This window comes from Dendrobates tinctorius, unplaced genomic scaffold (genome assembly GCF_039654945.1).
Source record: "Dendrobates tinctorius isolate UK_male_01 unplaced genomic scaffold, ASM3965494v1 ptg000045l, whole genome shotgun sequence".
In the NCBI taxonomy this organism is placed as follows: domain Eukaryota; kingdom Metazoa; phylum Chordata; class Amphibia; order Anura; family Dendrobatidae; genus Dendrobates; species Dendrobates tinctorius.
In genome coordinates, this window is record NW_027361713.1 from 1,603,851 (window position 1) to 1,631,234 (window position 27,384).

The 27,384-nt window shown below is 45.5% G+C and overlaps 1 protein-coding gene across 4 annotated transcripts in view; it reads left to right on the top strand.

Moving 5' to 3' along the window:
* NUDT3 (nudix hydrolase 3) overlaps positions 1-26,035 on the top strand; it is a 56,550-nt gene extending 30,515 nt beyond the window's left edge. For 3 of the 4 annotated variants that reach the window (XM_073575583.1, XM_073575582.1, XM_073575585.1), the window contains 2 exons: positions 18,306-18,390; positions 25,563-26,035. In XM_073575583.1, coding sequence (XP_073431684.1) covers positions 18,306-18,390; positions 25,563-25,723 — 246 coding nt within the window. In that variant the 3' untranslated portion in view covers positions 25,724-26,035. Of the gene's footprint in view, positions 1-18,305; positions 18,391-19,360; positions 20,048-25,562 lie in introns of those variants that run through there. The other variant, XM_073575584.1, reaches the window with a different exon arrangement.
* Positions 26,036-27,384: the final 1,349 nt, after the last annotated feature.

The window sequence follows — 27,384 nt, forward strand, 5'->3', positions numbered from 1 at the left end:
AATGCCGCCATATAGATCATACACAATACCACCGTGTATATCACACATAAAACCAGCAGGGTGACAACAGCACGGAGTATTTCAGGGGAGCAGTATCACACGGGATAGGATTAGATACACGGCTCAGCAGTCAGTAACACACAGGATAGGATTAGATACACAGCTCAGCACACAGTATCATACAGGATAGGATTAGATTCACAGCTCAGTAGACAGTAACACAGGATAGGATTAGATACACGGCTCAGCAGTCAGTATCACACAGGATAGGATTAGATACATGGCTCAGCAGACAGTAACACACAGGATAGGATTAGATACATGGCTCAGCAGACAGTAACACACAGGATAGGATTAGATACACGGCTCAGCAGACAGTAACACACAGGATAGGATTAGATACACGGCTCAGCAGACTACACACAGGATAGTAATAGAGACACAGCTCAGCACACAGAATAGTATTAGATACACGGCTCAGCAGACAGTATCACACAGAATAGGATTAGATACACGTCTCTGCAGTCAGTATCACACAAGATAGGATTAGATACACAGCTCAGCGGACATTGGGCCGATCTCTGCCTCCCATCTCTTTACTATGTATTGGGTGTTTGCTTAGCACTAATGTTAATAAAGATCTATATAGCTGCAATATTATCCCAGATGAACTATTTGATCTACTAATTAACTGTATAACAGTATTTGGAACATAGATTTTCAAACCACTCTCTGTAAAGACCGCATTGAACGCTTGATGTAGCTGGAGGTATTTATAAAAGTCCTGGTATTGAGATCAAACTTCTGTAATTGTGCATAAGATTTGAGTACATGACCTAATAGCAGATGTGATACCCTTCCCACCCCCCTCTCCCTCCACTTCCAAAACCCACCAAACTTTTCTGATTAACCATGGGGTATCCCATATTGATGTAAATTGTGAGCAACTTTCTATTTGCGGCAGATCTCTTATTTTCCACCATATTTTATGCATTAACAATAATGTGGGAAGGTTTTTTTGTTTTTGTTTTTTTTTTAGAAAATTTGAATTTGTTACCCTTTAACAAATTGTTACCTGTATCCTCCCATACTCTAAGATATTGAGCTTGGGCTGCCAAGAAATAGACCCACGGGTTAGGAACTGCTAACCCCTCGTCTGATTTCTCGTTCTGCAGAGTTTCCAATTTAATTTGAGCCGTTCCACCCCTCCAAAGCAGAGATCTAAATACCCCTTCAACAGCCCGAAAGAACCTAAAAGGGATCCATATTGGTGAATTGTGAAGAATATACAGCAGCTGGGGCATCCATATCATTTTAATTAAAATTACCACTTATCCTGATGTTCCTTGAGCTTGAAGTTCACCTTTAATCTGTTTAGAACTTTTTGTGTGCTCTTTTGTTACCATTCGTATTATCCGTCTCATTGATTTGTCATCAATTTTCCTCCTGCGGCCACATCCAGGGAGGTTGGCTGCTGTCCCATGGAGCTTACACTACTGAATAATATGTGCAGCTGTAGTCACAGGAACATCAAGCTGCGTGGAGATGGTCTTATAACTTTTACCTTTAACATGTTTGTCCATAATATTCTTTATAATCTCCTGAGACAAATCTTTCTTTTGCTTCCTCTGGTCCATGTTGAGTGTGATCCACACCATGTCACCAAACTGCACAGAGTATCTGTAGCGCTCTATACAAGTCTACTCACTGATTCCAAGATTGTAGACACCTGTGATGCTAATTAGTGGACACACCTTGATTTAACATGTCCCTTTTGTCACATTTTCAGGGGTTCCTTCATTTCTGTCCAGACCTATTTCATGAGTTTTATTTATTTATTTTTTTAAATCTTTGGAAGCATGGTTGAAAAGCAATGTCTGACTTTCATTTGTTCATTTTCATAGATTTTTTTTTTATTATTACTTTTGTTAGATTCAAGTTATTTCTGTCACCATTGTGGGTTTTTCTGTCAACGAGGGGTACCAACAATTTTGACCACGTGTGTATACTATTGGAAATTTTTGATAATTTCACCAATAATTGCGAGTGACCTGACAATATTCTAGGGAGGTATTTTATTGATTCCAATTGTTGGAATATTGGGTCCGTACCCAAAGCCAAATCTATACGAGACATTGTGTTATGTGAGCTTGAGAAACAAGAAAACTGCATAATATCAGGATGTCTCAACCTCCATAAATCATTAAGCGAGTGTTCCGACAGAATTTCCCCAAATTTCGAGACTAAATTATATTTCCCATCCTCCCCAGAGCATGAACTCTGTCTCATTGTATCCAACCCTGGATTTATAACATTTATTAAAATCTCCCAACATTAGGATTGGCAGCATCGGTAAAGTATTTACAGCTGACATAACCTCCCTCATTACTGAATCTGTTGTATATACACGGAGACAAGTACATATTCCTGTCTAAAGATTCTACAGTGGAGGCAGATGCATCTCCCTTCCCCATCTATCTTACAGTGGAGAAGATCAAACGGAGTATCTTTTGTGTATAAGAATCGAAACTCCTCATGCATAACTGCAGTGGGTGCGGAAAGTATTCAGAACCTTTTAAAATTTTCACTGTTTGCAGCCATTTGGTAAATTAAAAAAAGTTTATTTATTTCCCATTAATGTACTCTCTGCACCCCATCTTGACTGAAAAAAAAAAAAAAAAAAACATATGTAGAAATTTTTAGGGTGAGTGTGTACACGTTGCGGATTGTGCTGCGGTCTTTTCCGCGCGGATTTGCCTAAATCCGCAGATCAAAAGACCTGCGTTTTTATCTGCGGATTAGCCTGCGGTTTTCCCCTGCGGTTTGACACCTGTAAAATGGAGCAGGTGTGAAACCACTGTGGATTCCGCACAAAGAATTGACATGTTGCGGATTTAAAACTGCAGCAAAATTTCACTCGGAAAAATCCGCAGCATGTGCACTGCGTTTTTTAATTTCCATTGAATATAAAGGTACTGTACAGCGCAGCAGCAACTGCTGCGGATCCGCAGGGCCAAAAATGCTGCGGATGCGCAGCAGAATCCGCAACGTGTGCGCCACACCCTTAAACTTCCAAAATTCCCATAGATCATGGAATGATTACTCAAATCTCACAACTCTATACAACTGTAGATACCACAACATCCTTTAATGCTACTGCAAGCAAAAAGGATCCACGAGTTTTAAGATCAAAACCAATATGTTTTATTACATCATAATTTAAAATGCAATAATAAAACAGAGCAAATCACTATGCAGGCGAAAACACGAGGAGTAAATGAATCAATATTCAATATAAAGGCACATGATAATTATATCTGAGCCCAAAACTGGAGTTTCAATTCACCCAAACTAGCTGATCAGACTGTAACAATAATAAAGTGCTTGCTAGTGCATGATTAGTGAATAAATGCCCATTAATAGATAGTGACCAAAGACTTACATTAAATTGTATGTAGAGATCCCCCTGGCCTGCCGCCTCAACGCGCATTTCAGTTTATCACAGCTGATACCCGGCACTATGTGTCAGGACGTTAACCCCTGGTACACTGCGATAAAACATGATTGCAGTGTACCGGGGGTTTAGAGAAGCATTGGCAGGGAGGGGGCTCCCTCCGTGCTTCCCTGAGACCCCCAGCGCAGTGCGATTTGCTGCGCTGCTCTGGGGGCTTCCTTCCCTGCAGGTCCCCGGATCCAATATGGCCGTGGGGGGCCTGCAGGGAGGCAGCTTCCTCACTGCCTGCAGAGAGCAGGCAGTGAGGAAGCCTCTGCAGCGCCTGCAGATCGCTGCAATCTGACACATGACAGTGATGTCCCCCCTAGGACAATGTAATAAAGTAAAAAAAAAAAAAAAAAAAAAAAAAATATAAAAATAATTTATAAAAAATCACTAAAGAAACTTAAAAAAAAAAAAATCCCTAATAAAGTACACATATTTAGTATCGCCGCTTCCGTAACGACTCGCCCTATAAAACTGTCCCATTAGCGAACCCCTTAAATAAAAAACGATGCTTTATTATCATACTGCCGAACAAAAAGTACAATTACGCGCGATCAAAAAGACGGATATAAATAACCATGGTACCACTGTTGTCCCGCAAAAAACGAGCCGCCATACAGCGTCAGTGAAAAAATAGTTATAGCTCGTAGAATAAAGCGATGCAAAAATAATTATATTTTTTTATATAAAATTGTTTATTGTATAAAAGTGCCAAAACATAAAAAAAGACCTAAATGAGGTATTGCTGTAATCGTACTGACCTGGAGAATAAAACCGCTTTATCAATTTTACCACACGCGGAATGGTGTAAACGCACCCCCAAAAAGAAATTCATGAAATGCTGGTTTTTGTTCATTCTGTGTCCCAAAAATCGGAATAAAAAGCGATCAAAAAATGTCACATGCCCCAAAATTTTACCAATAAAAACATCAACTCGTCCCGCAAAAAATAAGACCTCACATGACTCTGTGGGTCAAAATACGAAAAAATTATAGCTCTCAAAATGTGGTGATGCACAAACTACTTTTACAATAAAAAGCGTCTTTTAGCGTGTGACAGCTGCGAAACATAAAAACCCGCCATACATAGTAAATCAAACCCCCCTTTATCAGCCCCTTAGTTAGGGGAAAATAATAAAAAAAATGTATTTATTTCCATTTTCCCGTTAGGGCTAGGGTTAGGGCTGAGATTAGGGTTAGAGGTGTGTTGGGGTTAGGGTTGGAGTTAGAATTGGAGGGTTTCCACTGTTTAGGCACATAAGGTGCTCTCCAAACGCAACATGGCATCTGATCTCAATTCCAGCCAATTCTGCGTTGAAAAAGTCAAATGATGCTCCTTCCCTTCCAAGGTATGCCGTGTGCCCAAACAGTGTTTATTACCCCCACATATGGGGTATCAGCCTACTCAGGACAAATTGCAAAACAACTTTTGGGGTCCAATTTCTCCTGTTACCCTTAGGAAAATAAAGAATTGGGGGCAAAAATATTTGTGGAAAAAAAAATGATTTTTTTTTTCACGTCCGGGCGTTATAAACTTCTGTGAAGCACTTGTGTGGTGAGCACTTTGAAACCCCATCTAGATAGGTTCCTTGGGGGGGGTTTAGTTTCCAAAATGGGGTCACTTGTGGGGAGTTTTAACAGTTTAGGCACATCAGAGGCTCTCCAAACGCGACATGACACCCGCAGACCATTCCATCAAAGTCTGCATTCCAAAACGTCACTACTTCCCTTCCAAGTCCCGACGTGTGCCCATACAGTAGTTTCTCCCACATATGGGGTATCAGTGTACTCGGGACAAATTGGACAACTTTTGGGGTCCAATTTCTCCTGTTACCCTTGGGAAAATAAAAAAAAAATTGGGGACTAAGATCATGTTTGTGGAAAAAATGATCTTTTTATTTTCACGCCCGGACGATATAAACTTCTGTGAAACACTGGGGGGTTCAAAGTGCTCACCACACATCTAGATAAGTTCCTTGGGGGTTTTAGTTTCCAAAATGGTGTCATTTGGGGGGGGGGTTCCACTGTTTTGGCACATCAGGGGCTTTCCAAACGCGACATGGCGTCCGATCAACATTCCAGCCAAAAAGTCAAATGGTGCTGCTTCCCTTCCGAGCTCTGCCATGCACCCAAATAGTCATTTACACCCACATGTGGGGTATCAGCGTACTCAGGACAAATTGCACAATAACTTTTGGGGTCCTGTTACCCTTGGGAAAATAAAAATTGGGGGTGAAAAGAACATTTTTGTGGAAAAAATGATTTTATTGTACGGCTGTACGTTATAAACTTCTGTGAAGCCCTTGGGGGTTGAAAGTTCTCACCACACATCTAGATAAGTTCCTTGGGGGGGACTAGTTTCCAAAATGGTGTCATTTGGGGGGGGTTTGAACTGTTTTGGCACATCAGGGGCTTTCCAAACGCGACATGGCGTCCGATCTGAATTCCAACCAATTTTGCATTGAAAAAGTCAAACGTCGCTCCTTCCCTTCTGATCTCTGCCATGTGCCGAAACAGTGGTTCCCCCCACATATCAAGTATCTGCGTACTTAGGACAAATTGCACAATAACTTTTCCAGTCCAATTTCTCCTGTTACCCTTCATAAAATACAAAAAATTGGACCTGAAGTAATTTTTTTTTGTGAAAAAATGTTAATTTTTTTTTAACATTCAAAAAATTCCTGTGAAGCACCTGAAGGGTTAATAAACTTGAATTTGGTTTTGATCACCTTGAGGGGTGCAGTTTTTAGAATGGTATCACTTTTGGGTATTTTCTATCATATAGACCCCTCAAAGTGACTTCAAATGTGACGTGGTCCGTAAGAATAAAATGATGTTGCAAAAATGAGAAATCGCTGGTCAACTTTTGACTCTTATAACTTCCTAAGAAAAAAAAATTTTGGTTCCAAAATTGTGCTGATGTAAAGTTTTTTGTGTGCCATATCTGTGATGTAAGGGCATAAAAATGAAAAGATGGAAAATTGCGAAATTTTCGCCAAATTTCCGCTTTTTTCACAAACGCAAGTTATATCAATGAAATTTTACCACTAACATGAAGTACAATATGTCACGGAAAAACGGTGTCAGAATCACCGGGATCCATGGAAGCGTTCCAGAGTTATTACCTCCTAAAGGGACAGTGGTCAGAATTGTAAATATTTGCCCAGTCATGAACGTGCAAACCACCCTTGGGGGTAAAGGGGTTAAAGGGTGTTGTGGTATCTCATGTAGAAATTTTTGCACATTTATTAAAAAAGAAACTGAAATATCACATGGTCATAAGTATTCAGACCCTTTGCTCAGTATTGAGTAGAAGCACCCTTTTGAGCTAGTACAGCCATGAGTCGTCTTGGGAATGATGCAACAAGTTTTTCACATCTGGATTTGGGGATCCTCTGCGATTCTTCCTTGCAGATCCTCTCCAGTTCCGTCAGGATCAGTGCTCTGGCTGGGCCAAAGTCACAGTTGTTCTGAAGCCACTCCTTTTGTTATTTTAGCTGTGTGCTTAGGGTCATTGTCTGGTTGGAAGGTGAACCTTCGGCCAAGTCTGAGGTCCAGAGGACTCTGGAAGAGGTTTTCATCCAGGATATCTCTGTACTTGGCCGCGTTCATGTTTCCTTCAATTGCAGCCAGTCATCCTGTCCCTGCAGCTGAAAAACACCCCCGTAGCATGATGCTGCCACCACCATGTTCCACTGTTGGGATTGTATTGGGCAAGTGATGAGCAGTGCCTGGTTTTCTCTACACATACCACTTAGAATTTTATCACCAAAAAGTTCTACGTCTCATCAGAGTCTTCCATCGGGCCACACTGCCATAAAGGCCCGACTGGTGGAGGGCTGCAGTGATAGTTGACTATGTGGAACTTTGTCCCATCTCCCTACTGCATCTGCGGAGCTCAGCCACCGTAATCTTGGGGTTCTTCTTTACCCCTCTCACCAAGGCTCTTCTCCCATGATTGCTCAGTTTGGCTGGACGTCCAGTTCTAGGAAGACTTCTGGTGGTCCCAAACTTCTTCCATTTAAGGATTATGCAGGCCACTGTGCTCATAGGAACCTTGAGTACCGCAGAAATTCTTTTCTCTTCACCCATGACAGCACACCTGAGAGAGGAATCTGCCCAGCCAGGACAGGAAACCTACTGAAAATAGGGCAGTACCTCTCCCTCACATCAGTTGGGTTTTCTGTCTTTCTGTCCTGACGGGGACCCTTGTGCTGAAAATCGGAGGTTGGAAGTCTTTTTTTTTTTTTTTTTTTTTTTTATCTACTCACTCACGCCTGTCCTGACACTGGAAGAACAGGCAGGGCACCACCTTTATGCTGGCCTTCAGGTGGTGGAAGCGCCATCCGCGGGTCATGTGGGGCCTCGATGTACGTGCGGGCGTGGGTCGGCGCAGTCATGACTCCAGCGACTTCTGTGGCTGCCGCGCCGCTCTCCCTCCTCTACCTGCTGAACATCACTCCATAGTGAGCCGGATTTCCGGGGAGCACGCCGGGAATGGGTGCGCCCGCTTGACGTCAGGAGGTATGCACCAGAGCAAAGTTGGCGGCGCCCAGGGCAAGAATGCCCACCGGGGCACAGGGGAGGGAGGAGCATAGATTGGCATCTGAGGAGGCAGGTAGCGCAGTGGATCCCTCTTACAAGGTGGGATGACCACAGAAGAGGTGCTCGTGTCCGAATCTCCCCATTATGAAGGATCACGGTGGACAGCAGCAGCAGGCCTTACAGCAGGAGCTTTCACCAGGGTCCATGCCTGGTCAACAGCTGGGGCATACTAAGAGGAGCATCCACTCGAGTGGAAGTCGTCCCGACCAGAGGTCGCGGGACTCCTCAGTATCCAGGAGGGACGTGGTTCTTACCCCTGATCAGCCTCTGAATCCGGTACCCTTGATTGACAGCGGGTGGTCTACAAGAATGTCACCTTGGTTGTAGTAGGGGTAATTTTCTGCTTAATCTCCAGGGGCCTAGGAAGGCTAGCACCAAGGCAAAGAATAAGGAGTGTGCCCTTTGCAAATCCCCGCTGGCAGTTCAGTAGCAGAAGAATCTCTGCGCTGACTGCATACAGAAAACAATGCGGGAAGAGACCCCTGACTTCACCATAAGCCTTAGGGCCATTATCAGGGCAGATGTGAAAGGTTCCCTAAAGTCATGGGGGGGCCTGGAGGAAAAAAGGAAGCGCGCTTATCCAGTTAATGCTAGGGTGAACACGCTGTAATGTGGCTAGACGGGCCTTGTGGCTTAAAGGGTGTCCGGGAGACCTGATTTAGAAAAATAGACTCTGCTCTATTCCGTGCGACAGTAAGTTTTTCTCTTTGGACATCTTGGAGAAGACCGGAGATAAGAGGGGGTTTCCCAGAAGAGACCAGAAAACCTTCTTTTTGGAGGAGGAATTTTAATGGAAGTCGTCCCCCTGGAGAGCGGGAGAGCTGGGACTTCAAAGACAGAAAAGCGTCAGGTTATATGTTTAGAGAACCCTCTACATTGTCAAACACCCCCCCCTATTGACGTCAGATCAGAGGTAGGGGGGATGCTCTTTTTTTTCTCCCTGCCTCGGTGAACATCTCCAGTTGCTGGATCCTGAGTGTCATCAGGGACGGTCTAATGATAGACTTCATCCGTCCACCCCGGCAGACTTTTGTATTAACACCCCGTAGGAGGTCTCCAGGAGAACAACGAACCCTGGAGGCGGAGGTTTTGGGATTGATGCAAAAGCAGCTTCTACAAGAAGTCCCGATGGAAGAGGAAGTAAGGGGATTTTATTTCCCCCCCCTCTTTCTGATACAAAAGCCTGACGGTTCTCTAAGAACTATCATCAACCTGAGGAAGCTGAACCGATGGGTCGTGAATTCATCTTGAAAGAGTAAGTCGGTAAACACGGCTGTAAAGCTGTTGTTCCAGGACTGCTTCATGGTGGTCATAGATTTAAAAGATGCCTATTACCACATCCCAATCCATTGGGATCATCAAAAGTTCTTAAGGGTGGCTCTGCATGTCCAGGGACAGATCAGGCACTACCATTTGGTCTGTCAGTAGCTCCAAGGGTTTTTACCAAGGTGATGTCCTACCTTCCTTCTTGAGACGTTATCCCGTACCTGGACGAATTCCATATAGTTGGGAGGTTGGAAGATCACTGTGTAGATCAAGTGAGGGAAGTGACTATGACCCTAAAGGAGCTAGGCTGGGTGGTAAATGCCCTCAAGTAAAGGCTAACACCAGAATACTATCCTTCTTCAGGTTGGTTCTGGACTCCGAGTGCCAGTACTGTCTCCTACCAGAGAACAAAATAGTCAAAATAATGGGACTGGCACTGTCAACTATACAGCAGCCCATAATGACACTGAGAAAGGCGATGTCTTTCCTAGAATAGGATCCCTAACATCCTGTGTACCAGCAGTAGGATGGGCACAATTTCACCTTATTCAGCTACAGTGTGAGGTCTTGTCGGCACAGAGGTCATTAAAAGGGCTTTTAGAGGGAAAACTACATATTTCCTTAGCTGTAAGAGATTCCCTTGCCTGGTGGACAGTGAGAGAGCATCTGGCGTCAAGGGTCCAGTGGTTAAGGCCGGTGGATGATGTGCTCACGACAGACACAAGCGGTACTGGATGGGGAGCACATATAAGGTCCCACTCGGTACAGGGAACCTGGTCTCCTCTAGAAAGGGATCAGGGTTCAAATGTGAAGGAGCTGTGGGCTGTAGAAAAGGCCCCAAGACACTTTCTCCCCTTTCTTCGTAGGTCGCCACACCCGGGTCAGGTTGGACAAGGGCTGTGGTGGCTTATATCAACCACTAGGGGGGAACGAGGTCCTCTACCCTTATGGGGGCAGCCAGCATCCTGTTCCAGCTAGCGGAACAACACCTGCTATCTCTCACAGCACTTCAAATAATTGGTATAGAAAACACGAAAGCAGACTTCCTGAGTCAGAAGAAACTGAGACAAGGAGAATTGTCCCTAAACCCTCGAGTGTTCCAGCAAATAGTGCAAGCTTGGGGCAGGTCAGAGATAGACCTGTTCGCCAGTTTACACAACAGGAAACTAAGGAACTTCTGCTCATTAGATCCAAGGGAGAATCCATTTGAGGTAGATGCCGTTCAAATACCTTGGACGTTTAGCATGGCCTATGTGTTTCCCCTGATAGCAATGATTCCAGCAGTTGTGATAAAGATCAGACGATCAGGCAGAGTAACTATCGTTGCTCCATTTTGGACGAGGAGACCATGGTTCTCCCTTCTAAGATGGATGTCCGTTACCGATCCATGGATTCTACCAGAGATCCTGGACCCGCTTACCAAGGGACTAGTGTGCCACTCTCAAGTGAAAGGTTGCCATCTGGCAGCATGGAATTTGAGAGGGCATTACTCAGTTGGCAAGGGTTCTCACCAGGGCTAGTCTCCACCCTGTTTAAGAGTAGGAATCCGATTACATCAAAAATCTATGGTAGAACATAGAAGAAATTCCTGGAGTTTTTAGGGCAACATGTGGAGGATGAAGATCCATTAGGGGCTATTCTAGAATTTCTACAGTCTGGATTGCAACTAGGGTTAGTAAATAATACTCTCAAGGTACAGGTGTTGGCCTTGGGTGCCTTGTATAATTGCAACCTAGCATCCAATAGGTGGGTGTCCGATTTTATTAAATCCTGTAGTAGATCTAGACCGGTTATAGTTCCGAAAATTCCTCTATGGGACCTGTACCTAGTCTTGGAGGCACTAACTAGGGAACCATTCGAGCCCTTACAGGAAGTATCTGCAAAATTTCTCACTTAAAATGGTGTTGCTAGTGGCCTTAACATCAGCCTGTAGGGTGAGTGACATACAAGCCTTGTCTATATGCCCCCCATACATCCCCCATACATGCAAGCGTTTGAGGACAAGGTGGTTCTAAGACCAGATCCAGCCTGTCTCCTCAAAGTAGTTCTTAAATTCCATAGGAGCCAGGAGATCACCTTGTACTCATTCTGTGATAACCCTAAAAATCCAGGGGAGGAAAAATATACTTTAGATGTGAGGCGGTCCGTGTTAGAATACATGTCCATGACTAGTCAATGGAGGAAAGATCCGTCCCTATTTGTAGCCTTCCAGGGTAGCAGAAATGGGTACGGGTTACCTAAGGGTACCATTGCCAGATGGATCGGGGAGGCCATTAGCTTATCTTACTCCGCCAGTGGCACTCCAGTTCCTGAAGGCATCAAGGCTCACTCCATCAGAGCTGTGGCTACTTCCTGGGCAGAAAAGGCGGAGGTATCGATTGGTCTGATCTGTTGGGCTGCTACCTGGTCCTCACTATCTACTTTCTTTAAGCACTACAGACTGAACCTGTCCTCCTCGGCTGATCTAACCTTTGGTAGAAGGGTGCTGCATGCGTTTGTCCCTCCTTAAGGTGTGTTTCATTTCTCCAAAAATCTCAGGTTTACTGTCATGAGTAAAGGGAAAACACCAAGTTTACTTACAGGTAGCCGTTTTTTACGGAACCATTGACAGCACCTGTATATTCTCCCCTTTTCACTCCTTCGGTGTGCACTATAGTTTGGGTGCCTTTTTGTTGATATAACGTGGTGTTGGCTTGCCATGTGAAACTAACCGGAGGGCCTCTCATGCTCTGTAACCCAACTGAAGCGTGGGAGAGGTACCGCCCTTTTATTTTCAGTGGGTTTCCTTTCCTGGCTGGGCGGACCCTCTCAGGTGTAGAAGTGGCAGTTGTAGGCACAGGGCGCCCCAACTCTGCCCTCTTCCTGCCCACCAATTTAATGCACATACACCGGTAGGTAACCTTGATGTTTGGTAACCTTGGCCAGATCTGTGCCTTGCCACAATTCTGTCTCTGAGCTTCTTGGCCAGTTTCTTTGACCTCAAGATTCTTACTTGGTCTGTGAGGTCTTATATAGACAGGTGTGTGCCTTTACAAATCAAGTCCTATCAGTGTAATTAAACACAGCTGGACTCAATGAAGGAGTAGAACCATCTCAAGGAGGATCACAAGGAAATAGACAGCATGTGACTTAAATATGAGTGTCTGTGCAAAGGGTCTGAATATTTATGACCATGTGATATTCCAATTTTTCTTTTGTACTAAATTTGCAAAAATTTCTAAATTTCTGTTTTGTTTTTTTTTCTCTCAAGATGGGGTACAGTTTACGTTAATGAGAAAAAAATGAACTTTTTTGAATTTACCAAATGCCTGCAGTGAAACAAAGTAAATTTGAAGGGGTCTGAATACTTTCCGTACCCACTGTAGATCCCACTGAATAAAAAGTGTGACTCAGCCAGGCCCTATCAAGTATTGAGAGATTATCTGTACTCAGGCGTTTATGGCAGAGTGGCCCGACGGAAGCCTCTCCTCAGTGCCAGACATATGAAAGCCAGCATAGTTTGCTATAAACACATGAAGGACTCCCAAACTATGAGAAATAAGATTCTCTTCCCTGATGAGACGAACATAGAATTTTTTGCTGATTCTAAGCAGTAGGTGTGGAGAAAACCAGGCACTGCTCATCACTTGCCCAATACAATCCCAATAGTGAAACATGGTGGTGGCAGCATCATGCTATGGGGGTGTTTTTCAGCTGCAGGGACAGGACGACTGAAGGAAACATAAATGTGGCCAAGTACATAGAAGTACATACATAGAATAAAAGATGGCAATTCATGTGCAGTGTACTGTAAAATCACTGCAGGAGTCGACAGGATAGAAGAGATGGATTACATACATTACAGTAAAGACACATAGAATAGGTAGAAATTGAGATGTCTGACAAATACAACTAGTGCAGTGTCTACAGCTTACTGTACATGTATTTAATAAAATATTTTTGGGAAAAAAATGGCGTAACCAGCAGAGAGAAAGCAGATGGCTTGGGGCTGATGTTTATATCCTGGGAAGGGGTTAATACCCATGGCGCTTCGCAGGCTATTAATATCTCACAGCTGTATACTTAACATTTACTGGCTATTAAAATGGGGGGGCCCCCCAAAAAAAATGATGTGGGGTCCCCCTATCTAATATATAAAGCTCAGAGAGTGTGTGTGTGTGTGTGTGTGTATGTCCGGGATAGGCATCCGCACCATCGCAGCTACAGCCACAAAATTTGGCACAGTCACACGTCTGGATCCCGAGAGCGTCCTAAGCTATGTTGAGGCTAAATTTTAACCCCGCGCGTTCCAATTCACCAAACAATTATGCCCCTATCTACATACTGGGGGAAAAAGTGTGTGCGCGTCAAGCCCCTCCCCTCATGATGTCACAATGGTTGCCATGGCGACACTGATGTCGTCATAGGTTGCAAGCCCTGCCGCCGCTCATTATGATGTCATAATGGTTGACTATGGGATGGAGGATGTATGATGGGTATATGGGCACTGGACTATGGGTTGGAGGATATGTATGACGGGTATATGGGCACGGGACTATGGGATGGCGGATATGTATGATGGGTATATGGGCACGGGACTATGGGATGGAGGATTTGTATGATAGGTATATGGGCATGGGACTATGAGATGAAGGATGTATGATGGGTATATGGACACTCGACTATGGGATGGAGGATATGCATGACGGGTATATGGGCACGGGACTATGGGATGGAGGATATGTATGATGGGTCTATGAGCATGGGACTATGAGATGAAGGATGCATGATGGGTATATGGGCACTCGACTATGGGATGGAGGATATGTATGATGGGTATATGGGCACGGGTCTATGGGATCGTGGATATGTATGATGGGTCTATGGGCACGGGACTATGGGATGGAGGATATGTATGATGGGTCTATGAGCATGGGACTATGAGATGAAGGATGTATGATGGGTATATGGGCACTCGAATATGGGATGGAGGATATGTATGATGGGTCTATGGGATCGTGGATATGTATGATGGGTATATGGGCACGGGACTATGGGATGGAGGATAATTATAATTTGCTATAACTAACCACAGTTAGTTACTATGCCCGGGCAGCGCCGGGCTCTTCAGCTAGTAATTAATAACCAGCAAAGGCTATGCAGACCACATGCTGTCTGATATTAATAGCCTAGGAAGGGGCCATGAATACTGCCCCCCCCCCCCCCGGGCTAAAAACATCAACTCAGCCACCCCAGGAAAAGGCGCATCGCTAAGACGCGCCAATTCTGGCACTTAGACCTCTCTGACGGCACCACGAGCAGTAGAACTTTCTAGGGACCGCTTTAGGATGTCCCTTGGTTTGTGTAGTGCAATGAGACAAACGAGAAAAGTAGATTTTTGGTACTCTGTAAAATCTGTTTCTAATCGTCTTCATTGGTTGTCACAGTACCCACCCTTGGTGCCCCGGTAAGGGGTGCATTTACTTTGTTTTTCTTTCAGGATGTACCGTATTTTTCGCTTTATAAGACGCTTCGGATTATAAGACGCACCCCAAATTTTGAAGAGAAAAATGGGAAATTTTTTTAAATAAAATGGTGGTGCTTCTTATAATCCAGGCATCTTATTGCTTACCGGGGGTGATGGGAAGTGGGGTCCCAGGGTTGCTGCTGTAAGAGGCAGGAGTGGAACGTTGCTGCTAGGATGAGGGGGTGTTTTGATGTGCGGGTGTCCGATGCTGCCGCTGTGCTATGTCCCCAGTGTTGCCAGGTGGTGTCACTGTGCTATGTCTCCCGGTGCTTCCGCCCGCTCTGTCCCCCGCTGCTGCCACCGCACTCTGTCCCCCGATGTTGCCGCCACGCTCTGTACCTGTTGCTGTCGCCCGCTCTGTCCCCCCGGTAGTTGCCGGTAGCTGCCGCCACCGCGCTCTGTCCCCCGGTGGGTGCTTGACGCTGCCGCTCTGTCCCGTGCTGCGTGGGCGACTCTGCCGTTCAATCCATGCTTGCTTGCCCTGTGTGGTGGATTGCTTCCGGGAAAATGGCCGCCGCGCAAGCGCAGATGGAGATCTCAGCACTGAAATCTCGGGAGACAGAGCGCCGTGGCGGCAGCCAACCGGCAAGCACCGGGGGACAGCGCGGCGGCGGCAGCACAAATAAGGTATATCCGCAATGTAAAACGCACCCCTATTTTCCCCCCAAATTTTGAGGGGGAAAAAAGTGCATCTTACAAAGCGAAAAATACGGTAATTGGATTATTTTCCTTAGTTTGGAATTCTATTTTGTGCTTCTCCTACTGCTTTCTCGCTAAACTGGAGAGCCTGATGCTAGCAAGCAGGATACTCGAGAAATGGATTATGTGTCAAGTACCAAAAATCTACTTTTTGTTTTTTTTTTTTTTTTTTGTTTTTTACAGTGTACACTGAAGGGGTTGACTAGTGTGACAGTTTTATAGATGGAGTTGTTCTGAATGTGGCGATACCAAATAATAAGTGTACTTTGTTTATTTTGTTTTTACATTGATATATCTTTATTTGTATAATCCTTTTTTTTCTATTTTTGTTTTGCTCTTTTCTTTTTATTTTAGGGCCCCGTCACACATAGCGACGCACCAGCGATCCCGACAACTATATGACCTTGTCAGGATCGCTGGTGTGTCGCTACATGATCGCTGGTGAGCGGGAGACCAGCGGCCAAAAAAATGCCCTGACCATTCCAGGACGATCAGCGATACCCGGCAGGGGGGCTGGTCGCTGGTAAGTGTCACACACAACGATCTCGCTGGTAAGATCGCTGTTGCGTCACAAAACTTGTGACTCAGCAGCGATCTCGCTAGCGAGATTGCTGTGTGTGACGGGGGCTTTATTGATTGATTCCCCCCGTATTTTGTTCTTTTTAAAACTTCTTTTTTTTTTTTTTTTTTTTTTTTTTTTTTAACTAGTCCCTCCATGGGACATCAACTCTCCCTGCCCTGATGGCTGATCTAATATCCTGCAGTGCTTTTGCATTAGAGTCTTACATCAGTGACTTTCACACAGGCAGGAGGCATGTCTGCTCCTGCTCAAGGCAGGACCTTACAGAGCACTGTACTTGGGTGACCCCCACGGCCATCTTTTAAAGCAGAGAGGGAGCTCCCTCCCACTGCATGTCAAACGATGCTACTGTCGCCAATGACAGCGGCATCAGAGGGGCGGGTTATATGCCGCTGGGCGCTAGCAGTGATCATGTGTTACTCTAGGGTGTCAGCTATGTTGTATAACTGGTAACCATTGATGGTCATGCCAGCTCTGCGAGTGATTCGGCGCGATTGTCTTGCCATACATACATGATTTGGAGAATGCACCTCCCTCTGCACTGTACATGTATGGCTGATGTTGTGAAAGGGTTAAATGGCACTAATGTCGGATGAGCTGAAAAAAATATTTGGAATGGGGAAATAAAACAATGCAGCAGTAGTATGAAATTTGGTTGTACACTGTTCTTTGTAGTAGATTGTGTTTTGTTTAACTTTATTTTGCTGATTTAAAGAATGTGTTTTTTAGTATCATTTGGTATCCTATTGAGATGCATGCCTTTTTTAGGAGAAAATGAGGATACACTAGTGTCCTGAAGATGGTATAAGATAAGTCAAACAGGTCATTACGTGGGGTGCATTTGATTTTTTTTTTTTCATACATATTTTTATCCTTTTTTTTTTTTTTTTTTTTTTTTCTTTTTTTCCCTCCATTTTATTCTATTTTACTGTTTGTACCTTTTTTAAATCAGTATTTTTGGTTTCCCTGTACCTACCTTCTGCCACCTACCACGATTGGTATATGTATGAAAATATTCTGATCTAAAGCTGGATTCACATTAGTGTTCGGGGTTCTGCGGAGGGCTGTGTACTTCCTCCGTTACGCCCCGCCTACTTCTTCGTGCGTCCTGCGTACCTATCTGTAACATTGGGTACGCAGATCATGGGGATGTGACGCGCCCGCCGTCTGCGCAAACCGCTACTTGATGAGTTCCTGTGCGGTCTGCGGGCACGTTAAAACGTCGCATCTGCAGACATCCGCATGTCCTTCGTACCCAATGTTAAAGATGGGTACGCAAGTTCCATGCAGAAGTATGTGGAAGTAGGTGGGGCTTGACGGAGGAAGTACGCAGTCCTCCGCAGAGCCCCCGAACGCTAATGTGAACGTAGCTTAAGTCCACTGGCAAGGATATGCACTGTTTATGGATGTGCCTGCATGGTATCCAGAGATGCTACTGATCAGATTGTCCCAGGCTCTGAAAAGGCATCGCTTTCTACAAGCTTGCTCCTTCACGCCAGGGACTGAGGTTCGACAGTAGATGACAGCAAGCTGAGAACTCACAGGGAAGCAGCACGCCGCTCAGCATAGCAGTCATCTGAAGAAGATTCAATGGCATATACACGTAGGTGATATACAACAGATCGGCCGCAGATGGTTGTGGGATCTCGCTCTGAAGGCGAGGATCCTGATACCTGGAAAATAAGGCCCATATGTGGTAGACACTTATGTCCTAATGTCCTCTGAAAGGGCCGAAGGAGCACTTAAGAGTAATTTTGACACTAACTTAAAAACTAACTAAAAAAAAAAGTCTTTGGCTGCTCAGTTCTTAATTTGACACGAAGGGCAACACCAGAATGGTGATGGGTAATATTTGAGGTTGTGCCTTCACCCCACTTGTTCTGTACATAATGCACACATCATTTTTGTTTTTTGTTGTTTTTTTTTTTTTGCTGTAACCATTTTCTGCCTGAGCAGTTTGTGTGCATCATTTGGGCCTGGAATTGCTTGTGCACTTGTTTGTTGCATGCTTACAACTTGGCCTCCAAAGCACTGCCCTTACTGAAATGTTTAATTTGAAGAAAACTTTTTGTGAAAAATTAGTTCTTGCTTTTAATAAATTTAAAATGGTGTGACTTTTCATCCACCCTCCCCATGTTTTCTTCTCTACAGAACTTTGAACGGAAACATAGAACATTTGTTTATGTTTTGACTGTAACAGAGATCCTGGAAGACTGGGACGATTCAGTCAGTATTGGTAAGTTCAGTTCTTCATAGTGTCACTGTCATAAATGTTTGTTTAAGGGTTAGATCCTTATTAAGGTTTTACAGTTTGACAGAAATTACAAAACGGATACATTTAATAAGCTAGCTGAAAGCACATGTCAGAGTAGGTCAAATGGCATGGCAATCGGTACACAATACTAGTGGCTCATGTAGAATGCTTGGCTCACCAGGTTTGAGGTCAGATCTTGGAGGCCAATTCCTCTCGACCTTATGCTTCTCACTAACTCTGCTGTCCCACATGATCAGAATACAAGGAACCTTGGTGTATCCGTATTGCTGACCAAGGAGCAAGCATACCATTTTAAGGTCAACACAGAGGATCCAATTCTGTAATATCGCAATAACTCACTCTCATTATATCTCCATATTCGCCACAAAGATAAACTGAATTGCCAGTTGGGACTGCACCAAATAGCCTTTGTGGCGGAGAATACACTTTTACCTCCGCTTTGAGCTATCGATGAACAGTCGTTATTGATTTGAGTTATAGTTTGGAATTCCTCAATTAAACCATGCATGTTATAGCAATACACTAAGCCATTGTGACTTCTAAAGTATTGCAGAAATGCGCTTTCTCTGGATGGAAAGTAGGATAACTTAGCTCCTTTTTAAAGCACGTTTCCTCATGCAGTCTTGAGACTAGGAGTTCTGAAGCCTTTTTGGATCGTCTCAAATCTCATGCCAAATCACTCTGAGACCGCCTCAATTTCAAAATCTTCATCATTGCTGTCACTTTGTTCTTCACCATAATGCTGTTCTTGAAAAGAGGGTAATTCAAGGAAAACTGGCACTAACATCTCAGCTGACTGAAGCATTGGACATATAGCTGATGGTAGACTAAGATACACTAATTATATTTATTTTTTCTTGTTTTTATCCTGAATTTTTCACTTTACAAAAGTAAGTTACTGGAATGATCTTTTTTTCTCGTTAAACCTTAGGAATACCAAATGGCAACTTTTTACATGTTCCCTTCGTCCACATCCATAAACTCTCGACATACTGCTTGCACTCTTTGTGAGGGGCCCAAGACCAAGTTTTACTTCAAAATATGCAAAATAGGCTTTCTTGACAAATGTGTGGATGCTCGCCCATTGACTGTGAATGGTAAAACTGCCGCAGATATAGCAAAAGGAATCGGGGCTTTTAATTCTGCTAACCCCTTGTACACAGACTTTAGGAATAGATTTCACTATATAGAGCAGTACTTAACCTCTCACTACATTGTCTCACGTGTAACTGAATTGCCTAGACAAAACCTGTTGCAGGTCGCCCACGTAGTCCTCCCCTGCTCTTCGCTTGAGGACAGTTCGCTCTTGACCAATAGGAGAGCAATAGTGCGATCCTCGATCCAGTCTAAAGTAATCAAATTAAGATAAGCTGTAGAGAAAAAACGTGATGTAATAGAAGAAAACTAAATGCAGATGTGAAATCAGCATGCCTATTTTAAGGGTATGTGCACACGTTGCGGATTTGGCTGTGGAATTTTCTGTGCATAATCTGCATCTCTTGGCAGAAAACGCAGGTAAAAATCCGAGCAGATTTGATGCATTTTTTATGTGGATTTTCATGCGGATTTGTATGCGTTTTTGTAAGCTAAATAAAGCTATATTTTTTAACAAAAAAAAGTTGTGATGTCATTTCTTTGTTCAACCTCTTACATAATCCATTGAAGAATAATGTTTACACACAGATAATCGATAGATGGGATATCCATAGATCTATAGCTCTATCTATCCATAGAGATCTCTATCCATAGAGCTCTCTATCTATCCATAGAGCTCTCTCTATCTGTCTGCACTTGAGACCGAATCGTCGCCACATGGGCTATTAAAAAGCACTTTTTTCTAAATTCATATGGTGTGCTGCCTCTATCTTTTTTGACTTTCTATTCACAAGGACTTGTATGTACCTTTGCACCCTACTTTTTCCTGTGCTGCTGTTCTCTATTTATTTTTATCAATCCATAGAGATCTGTCGATCTGTCTGGCCAGAGAGATCTGTCGATCTGTCTGGCCAGAGAGATCTGTCGATCTGTCTGGCCAGAGAGATCTGTCGATCTGTCTGGCCAGAGAGATCTGTCGATCTGTCTGGCCAGAGAGATCTGTCGATCTGTCTGGCCAGAGAGATCTGTCGATCTGTCTGGCCAGAGAGATCTGTCGATCTGTCTGGCCAGAGAGATCTGTCGATCTGTCTGGCCAGGGAGATCTGTCGATCTGTCTGGCCAGAGAGATCTGTCGATCTGTCTGGCCAGGGAGATCTGTCGATCTGTCTGGCCAGGGAGATCTGTCGATCTGTCTGGCCAGGGAGATCTGTCGATCTGTCTGGCCAGGGAGATCTGTCGATCTGTCTGGCCAGGGAGATCTGTCGATCTGTCTGGCCAGGGAGATCTGTCGATCTGTCTGGCCAGGGAGATCTGTCGATCTGTCTGGCCAGGGAGATCTGTCGATCTGTCTGGCCAGGGAGATCTGTCGATCTGTCTGGCCAGGGAGATCTGTCGATCTGTCTGGCCAGGGAGATCTGTCGATCTGTCTGGCCAGGGAGATCTGTCGATCTGTCTGGCCAGGGAGATCTGTCGATCTGTCTGGCCAGGGAGATCTGTCGATCTGTCTGGCCAGGGAGATCTGTCGATCTGTCTGGCCAGGGAGATCTGTCGATCTGTCTGGCCAGGGAGATCTGTCGATCTGTCTGGCCAGGGAGATCTGTCGATCTGTCTGGCCAGGGAGATCTGTCGATCTGTCTGGCCAGGGAGATCTGTCGATCTGTCTGGCCAGGGAGATCTGTCGATCTGTCTGGCCAGGGAGATCTGTCGATCTGTCTGGCCAGGGAGATCTGTCGATCTGTCTGGCCAGGGAGATCTGTCGATCTGTCTGGCCAGGGAGATCTGTCGATCTGTCTGGCCAGGGAGATCTGTCGATCTGTCTGGCCAGGGAGATCTGTCGATCTGTCTGGCCAGGGAGATCTGTCGATCTGTCTGGCCAGGGAGATCTGTCGATCTGTCTGGCCAGGGAGATCTGTCGATCTGTCTGGCCAGGGAGATCTGTCGATCTGTCTGGCCAGGGAGATCTGTCGATCTGTCTGGCCAGGGAGATCTGTCGATCTGTCTGGCCAGGGAGATCTGTCGATCTGTCTGGCCAGGGAGATCTGTCTGGCCAGGGAGATCTGTCGATCTGTCTGGCCAGGGAGATCTGTCTGGCCAGGGAGATCTGTCGATCTGTCTGGCCAGGGAGATCTGTCGATCTGTCTGGCCAGGGAGATCTGTCGATCTGTCTGGCCAGGGAGATCTGTCGATCTGTCTGGCCAGGGAGATCTGTCGATCTGTCTGGCCAGGGAGATCTGTCGATCTGTCTGGCCAGGGAGATCTGTCGATCTGTCTGGCCAGGGAGATCTGTCGATCTGTCTGGCCAGGGAGATCTGTCGATCTGTCTGGCCAGGGAGATCTGTCGATCTGTCTGGCCAGGGAGATCTGTCGATCTGTCTGGCCAGGGAGATCTGTCGATCTGTCTGGCCAGGGAGATCTGTCGATCTGTCTGGCCAGGGAGATCTGTCTGGCCAGGGAGATCTGTCGATCTGTCTGGCCAGGGAGATCTGTCTGGCCAGGGAGATCTGTCTGGCCAGGGAGATCTGTCGATCTGTCTGGCCAGGGAGATCTGTCGATCTGTCTGGCCAGGGAGATCTGTCGATCTGTCTGGCCAGGGAGATCTGTCGATCTGTCTGGCCAGGGAGATCTGTCGATCTGTCTGGCCAGGGAGATCTGTCGATCTGTCTGGCCAGGGAGATCTGTCGATCTGTCTGGCCAGGGAGATCTGTCGATCTGTCTGGCCAGGGAGATCTGTCGATCTGTCTGGCCAGGGAGATCTGTCGATCTGTCTGGCCAGGGAGATCTGTCGATCTGTCTGGCCAGGGAGATCTGTCGATCTGTCTGGCCAGGGAGATCTGTCGATCTGTCTGGCCAGGGAGATCTGTCTGGCCAGGGAGATCTGTCTGGCCAGGGCCGATGTGTCTGGCCAGGGCCGATGTGTCTGGCCAGGGCCGATGTGTCTGGCCAGGGCCGATGTGTCTGGCCAGGGCCGATGTGTCTGGCCAGGGCCGATGTGTCTGGCCAGGGCCGATGTGTCTGGCCAGGGCCGATGTGTCTGGCCAGGGCCGATGTGTCGATCTGTCTGGCCAGGGCCGATGTGTCGATCTGTCTGGCCAGGGCCGATGTGTCGATCTGTCTGGCCAGGGCCGATGTGTCGATCTGTCTGGCCAGGGCCGATGTGTCGATCTGTCTGGCCAGGGCCGATGTGTCGATCTGTCTGGCCAGGGCCGATGTGTCGATCTGTCTGGCCAGGGCCGATGTGTCGATCTGTCTGGCCAGGGCCGATGTGTCGATCTGTCTGGCCAGGGCCGATGTGTCGATCTGTCTGGCCAGGGCCGATGTGTCGATCTGTCTGGCCAGGGCCGATGTGTCGATCTGTCTGGCCAGGGCCGATGTGTCGATCTGTCTGGCCAGGGCCGATGTGTCGATCTGTCTGGCCAGGGCCGATGTGTCGATCTGTCTGGCCAGGGCCGATGTGTCGATCTGTCTGGCCAGGGCCGATGTGTCGATCTGTCTGGCCAGGGCCGATGTGTCGATCTGTCTGGCCAGGGCCGATGTGTCGATCTGTCTGGCCAGGGCCGATGTGTCGATCTGTCTGGCCAGGGCCGATGTGTCGATCTGTCTGGCCAGGGCCGATGTGTCGATCTGTCTGGCCAGGGCCGATGTGTCGATCTGTCTGGCCAGGGCCGATGTGTCGATCTGTCTGGCCAGGGCCGATGTGTCGATCTGTCTGGCCAGGGCCGATGTGTCGATCTGTCTGGCCAGGGCCGATGTGTCGATCTGTCTGGCCAGGGCCGATGTGTCGATCTGTCTGGCCAGGGCCGATGTGTCGATCTGTCTGGCCAGGGCCGATGTGTCGATCTGTCTGGCCAGGGCCGATGTGTCGATCTGTCTGGCCAGGGCCGATGTGTCGATCTGTCTGGCCAGGGCCGATGTGTCGATCTGTCTGGCCAGGGCCGATGTGTCGATCTGTCTGGCCAGGGCCGATGTGTCGATCTGTCTGGCCAGGGCCGATGTGTCGATCTGTCTGGCCAGGGCCGATGTTTAGTAATGAACAAGATGTTTAATTTAAAAAAAAAAAAGGCGCGGGATCCCACTCAATTTTTTGCACCAGAGAGGAAAAGCCGACAACTAGGGGCTGATATTCATAGCCTATGAAGTGACCATGGTTATTGGTCCCCCCCCCCCAAGCATCTGCCCCCTGCTTCCCCTGAACTAGCGCATCTCTAAGATGCACCAATTCCGGCACTTGGCCTCTCTCTTCCCACTGATCTGAAGCGGTGACATGTGGGGTTGATGTCACCTTTGTATTGTAAGGTAACATCAAGCCCGGCTTAATAATGGAGATGTGTCAATAAGATACCTATCCATTAGTAATCATAGAGTTGGTAAAGGGTTAAAAAGAACAGCCAGAATAAAGTATTTTAATGAAAAAGAAACACGAAACAGTTTCCCATCTTTATTGTACGCCTAATTCCTGAGGGCCTCCAGTGACACACTGACAGGAGATAATGCCTCCTGCGGTGTTATCACGGAGGGTTCACTGGAGTTCATGCTCTCACTTTACAGCATTGCTGCATGAGAATTTTCCCACACAGCAGTGTCGCAAGTGACAGCATGAACTCCATTGACTTCTGACGGTGGCGCTGTGGGAGGAAACCTGCAGTCATTGTATCACTGGAGCCCCTGGAGAGCAGTCACATCTGCTGATGTGACAGCTCTCCACGGGAGATCGTCGTGGGACACTCATTACATGGATTACGTCGGAACAGGGAGTATACTATTGCTTTATTTTAATTTTTTTTTTTTACAGGTGATCAAGGGCATCAGGGATTAGCTGTGTGTGTGTGTTTGTGTGTTTTATATTTTTTTAACTTATTTTTTTTTTACACTTGAACACACTAGCCTGATTGGATTACTACTGTCCCATCATTGGCTAGCTGTCACTGTAGCAGGCATAGCCGGATGGGACTAGTAGTCCCATTGGACGATGCCTGCCTACATACAGCCCCGCAGACCCCCGCGCATACTCAGACACATTCTCCACACATACATAGCTCTGCCCACACACTTTCTCCTCCCTATCTGCAGCGTTTCTCGCACCGACATCTGCAGCAAAACCGCGGATCTTTCTAAACCTGCGGTTTTGCTGCGGATCTGCGTGACTCATTGGAAGTCAGTGGGAACAGAAATGCTGCAGATCCACAAAAAGAATTGACATAAAATTAAAAACGCTGCAAATCTGCGCATATTTTTCCGCAGCATGTGCACAACAAATCTCCATTTCCCGCTCCTGGGACAGTGGCAGGAGGGGAGTTTGACTGGGGCGGTACACCTGTCGAACCGGAACACAGGTGTCCTAATGCGAGCACAGCGAGGCCAGAAACCTCCCGTTATAGATTAATATTTGTGGTGCACTGCAGATTTGATGCAATTCCGTTCGTCCAAAAACGCTGTGGAAATGCATCAAAATCTGCAACGTGTGCACACTGTGTAAATCAGCTGAAATATTTAACTGTGTGGCTTGTTTGAAGGACACAGCATTCTTACATACACGCCACTGCATTTTAAATGACAGATCCATAATACTTGCTGCTCCAATTTGATTATTACATGTCATTTATGTCAGCATTTATATTGGTAACCATCTTACTTTTAATTTTATTATGATATTGCTGTGGACAGAGCTTGTTGCTATGTGTATTTTACATTTGGGTTAATGATCATGTAAGCATTGGTTTAGGTGTGATCATTAATTCATTTGTCAGTAATCATGTTTTTGCTCTAAGAGAATAGTACATTATTGAGAAAAGGGTAGGAAAGAGTGAGCATGCTAATGTTTGAATAAAATGTCATCCAGCCAGTGTAGTATAGAGTACAAGATGGGTGAGCGCTCATGATCATTGCTTACTCTCCAGAGTATGGTATTACAAGACGTTGTTGCTTGATCAAGACGTTCTCATTCTTACAGCAAAGCATGCTGGAAACCTGATTAGTGTATGAATGTTTGTCAGTTATGAAAACTATGATCTTAAATGACAATTCTAGTTATTCTTTCATAGGGCGAAAAAGGTGCTGGTTCAGCATTGAGGAGGCGGTCCTTGCTTTACAGGGTCACAAACCCGTGCAGGCATCCTACTTCCAAAGCCTGAGACAAAGTTGCCATCCCAACAATGGAGCCGTCCCCATGCCTAGCCAAAGTGCATTACCTGATATCAGATGACCTGTTCATTCTATGGACTCCCTCCTTCTCCTGTCGCTTTTTCTCCAAACTGGGAAGCAGGTTGCAGCAGAAAGAGCTCAGCTGAAAGTACTGTAATCCATTGGGCTTCTACCACAGTGCTGTGCAGCAATGGATTGTGCATGCTGTGACTCCCCTTTCCTAGTTCACATGGACATGTTCAGATATTGGTGCCCTTCCCCCACCTCCTTTTTTTTTGTAATTTGTGCCATAACTTTGTGTTATTTATTTTGGTTTTCAACTCCATCTATAATATTACCTCCCAACTAATACATCTTACACTTTATCTTTCTATTTTAAGTTCTGTTTTGTACATATGCTTCAACTTTAAGACTCTTATCTGGTATGTTAAACTGCTTTAGTTTAGTTATGAGTTTTTTACAAAATGGTAGAGTTTTCAAAGGTGGTAGTATGGATTACCGCACTCAGAGCTGGTCAATTTTTACAGCAGGTAAAGTGAAAAACAGTGGTGTTTTGTGATAAAACAATTCGGCACTGTTGCACTAAGTGATACTCCAACAAGAGAATATCCAAATAATTAAATGGATGAGTAGCACTGACAAAAAAAAACCACTGGTGCCAATTATATAGTTCCAGTACAAAAAACAATTTATATTGAGATAATGAGTCCACAAGATTTAAAACAGTAGACACTAAACGTGTTTAACTGCTGTGACGTCACACGCTCATCCAAGACTGTCGTGTAGTTACCAGGGACGCTACCCGCCGGAGCACCTTAGTTAAAACCGCCCGCGCTCCTATCGGGACATCAAAGGAGTTTAACTCTGCACACATTCAGTGCTGGAACCTTGTGGACCTTCACTTACCGCACCGTGGATAACAGGAACTCCTTGCACCTCTGCCTAAAGGACTCCTTCCATCAGTCGGTGGCTGCTATTGCTCATATTTCCTTGCCGTAAGACAGCTTTACTACTTCTTGGCATATCCTGCCTGACACTTATTTACTGTCTATTGGTTTTACCTTGTGGGCTCCTTGTCCCAAAATAAATTAGTTTTCACATTGCAACTATATATTTTGCACCACTGTTCTTCTTGCCAGTGCTACTCATCCAGCCTTCACCAATTGTGCATTTCTAACCATTTTGGCTATTCTCTTGTTGCTGTATCACTTTTAGCGCCTAATCATTTTATCATGTTATTACTTTTTACGGGCCAACACCCAGGGCTCCTTTTGGTTTGCCTGCAGTTTTTAGCGCATGTCATATTCAAAAAAAATTAGGCCTAGAAAAGTGGCTCTTCCACCAAAACTATCATCGAAAAAGGATTTACGGAAGCATATAGCCATAAAAATACTACCATTTTATTCAGTCAATGCAAAAAACATAGACATAGACAAATATGATAAAAGGAGATGAGTATCCAATATAACACCCCAGAATACATATGCACTATAAGAATAATAGACTCAGTGCTAACACCATGCACATCACCTGTAAACAGTTCTATGTCACAATGATACAAAGAATCCTGGTTAGTGAAGCCAAGAGAACATAAATAAAGTCTATATAGTGTAATGTAAACAACAAAGGTGAGTATGAAAAAATGCCTAGAAGGTGGTATGTCCTAGAAAAATACTGATGTTTAACCAGTGCACACATGAGCAGAATGCGTCCCCAAATACA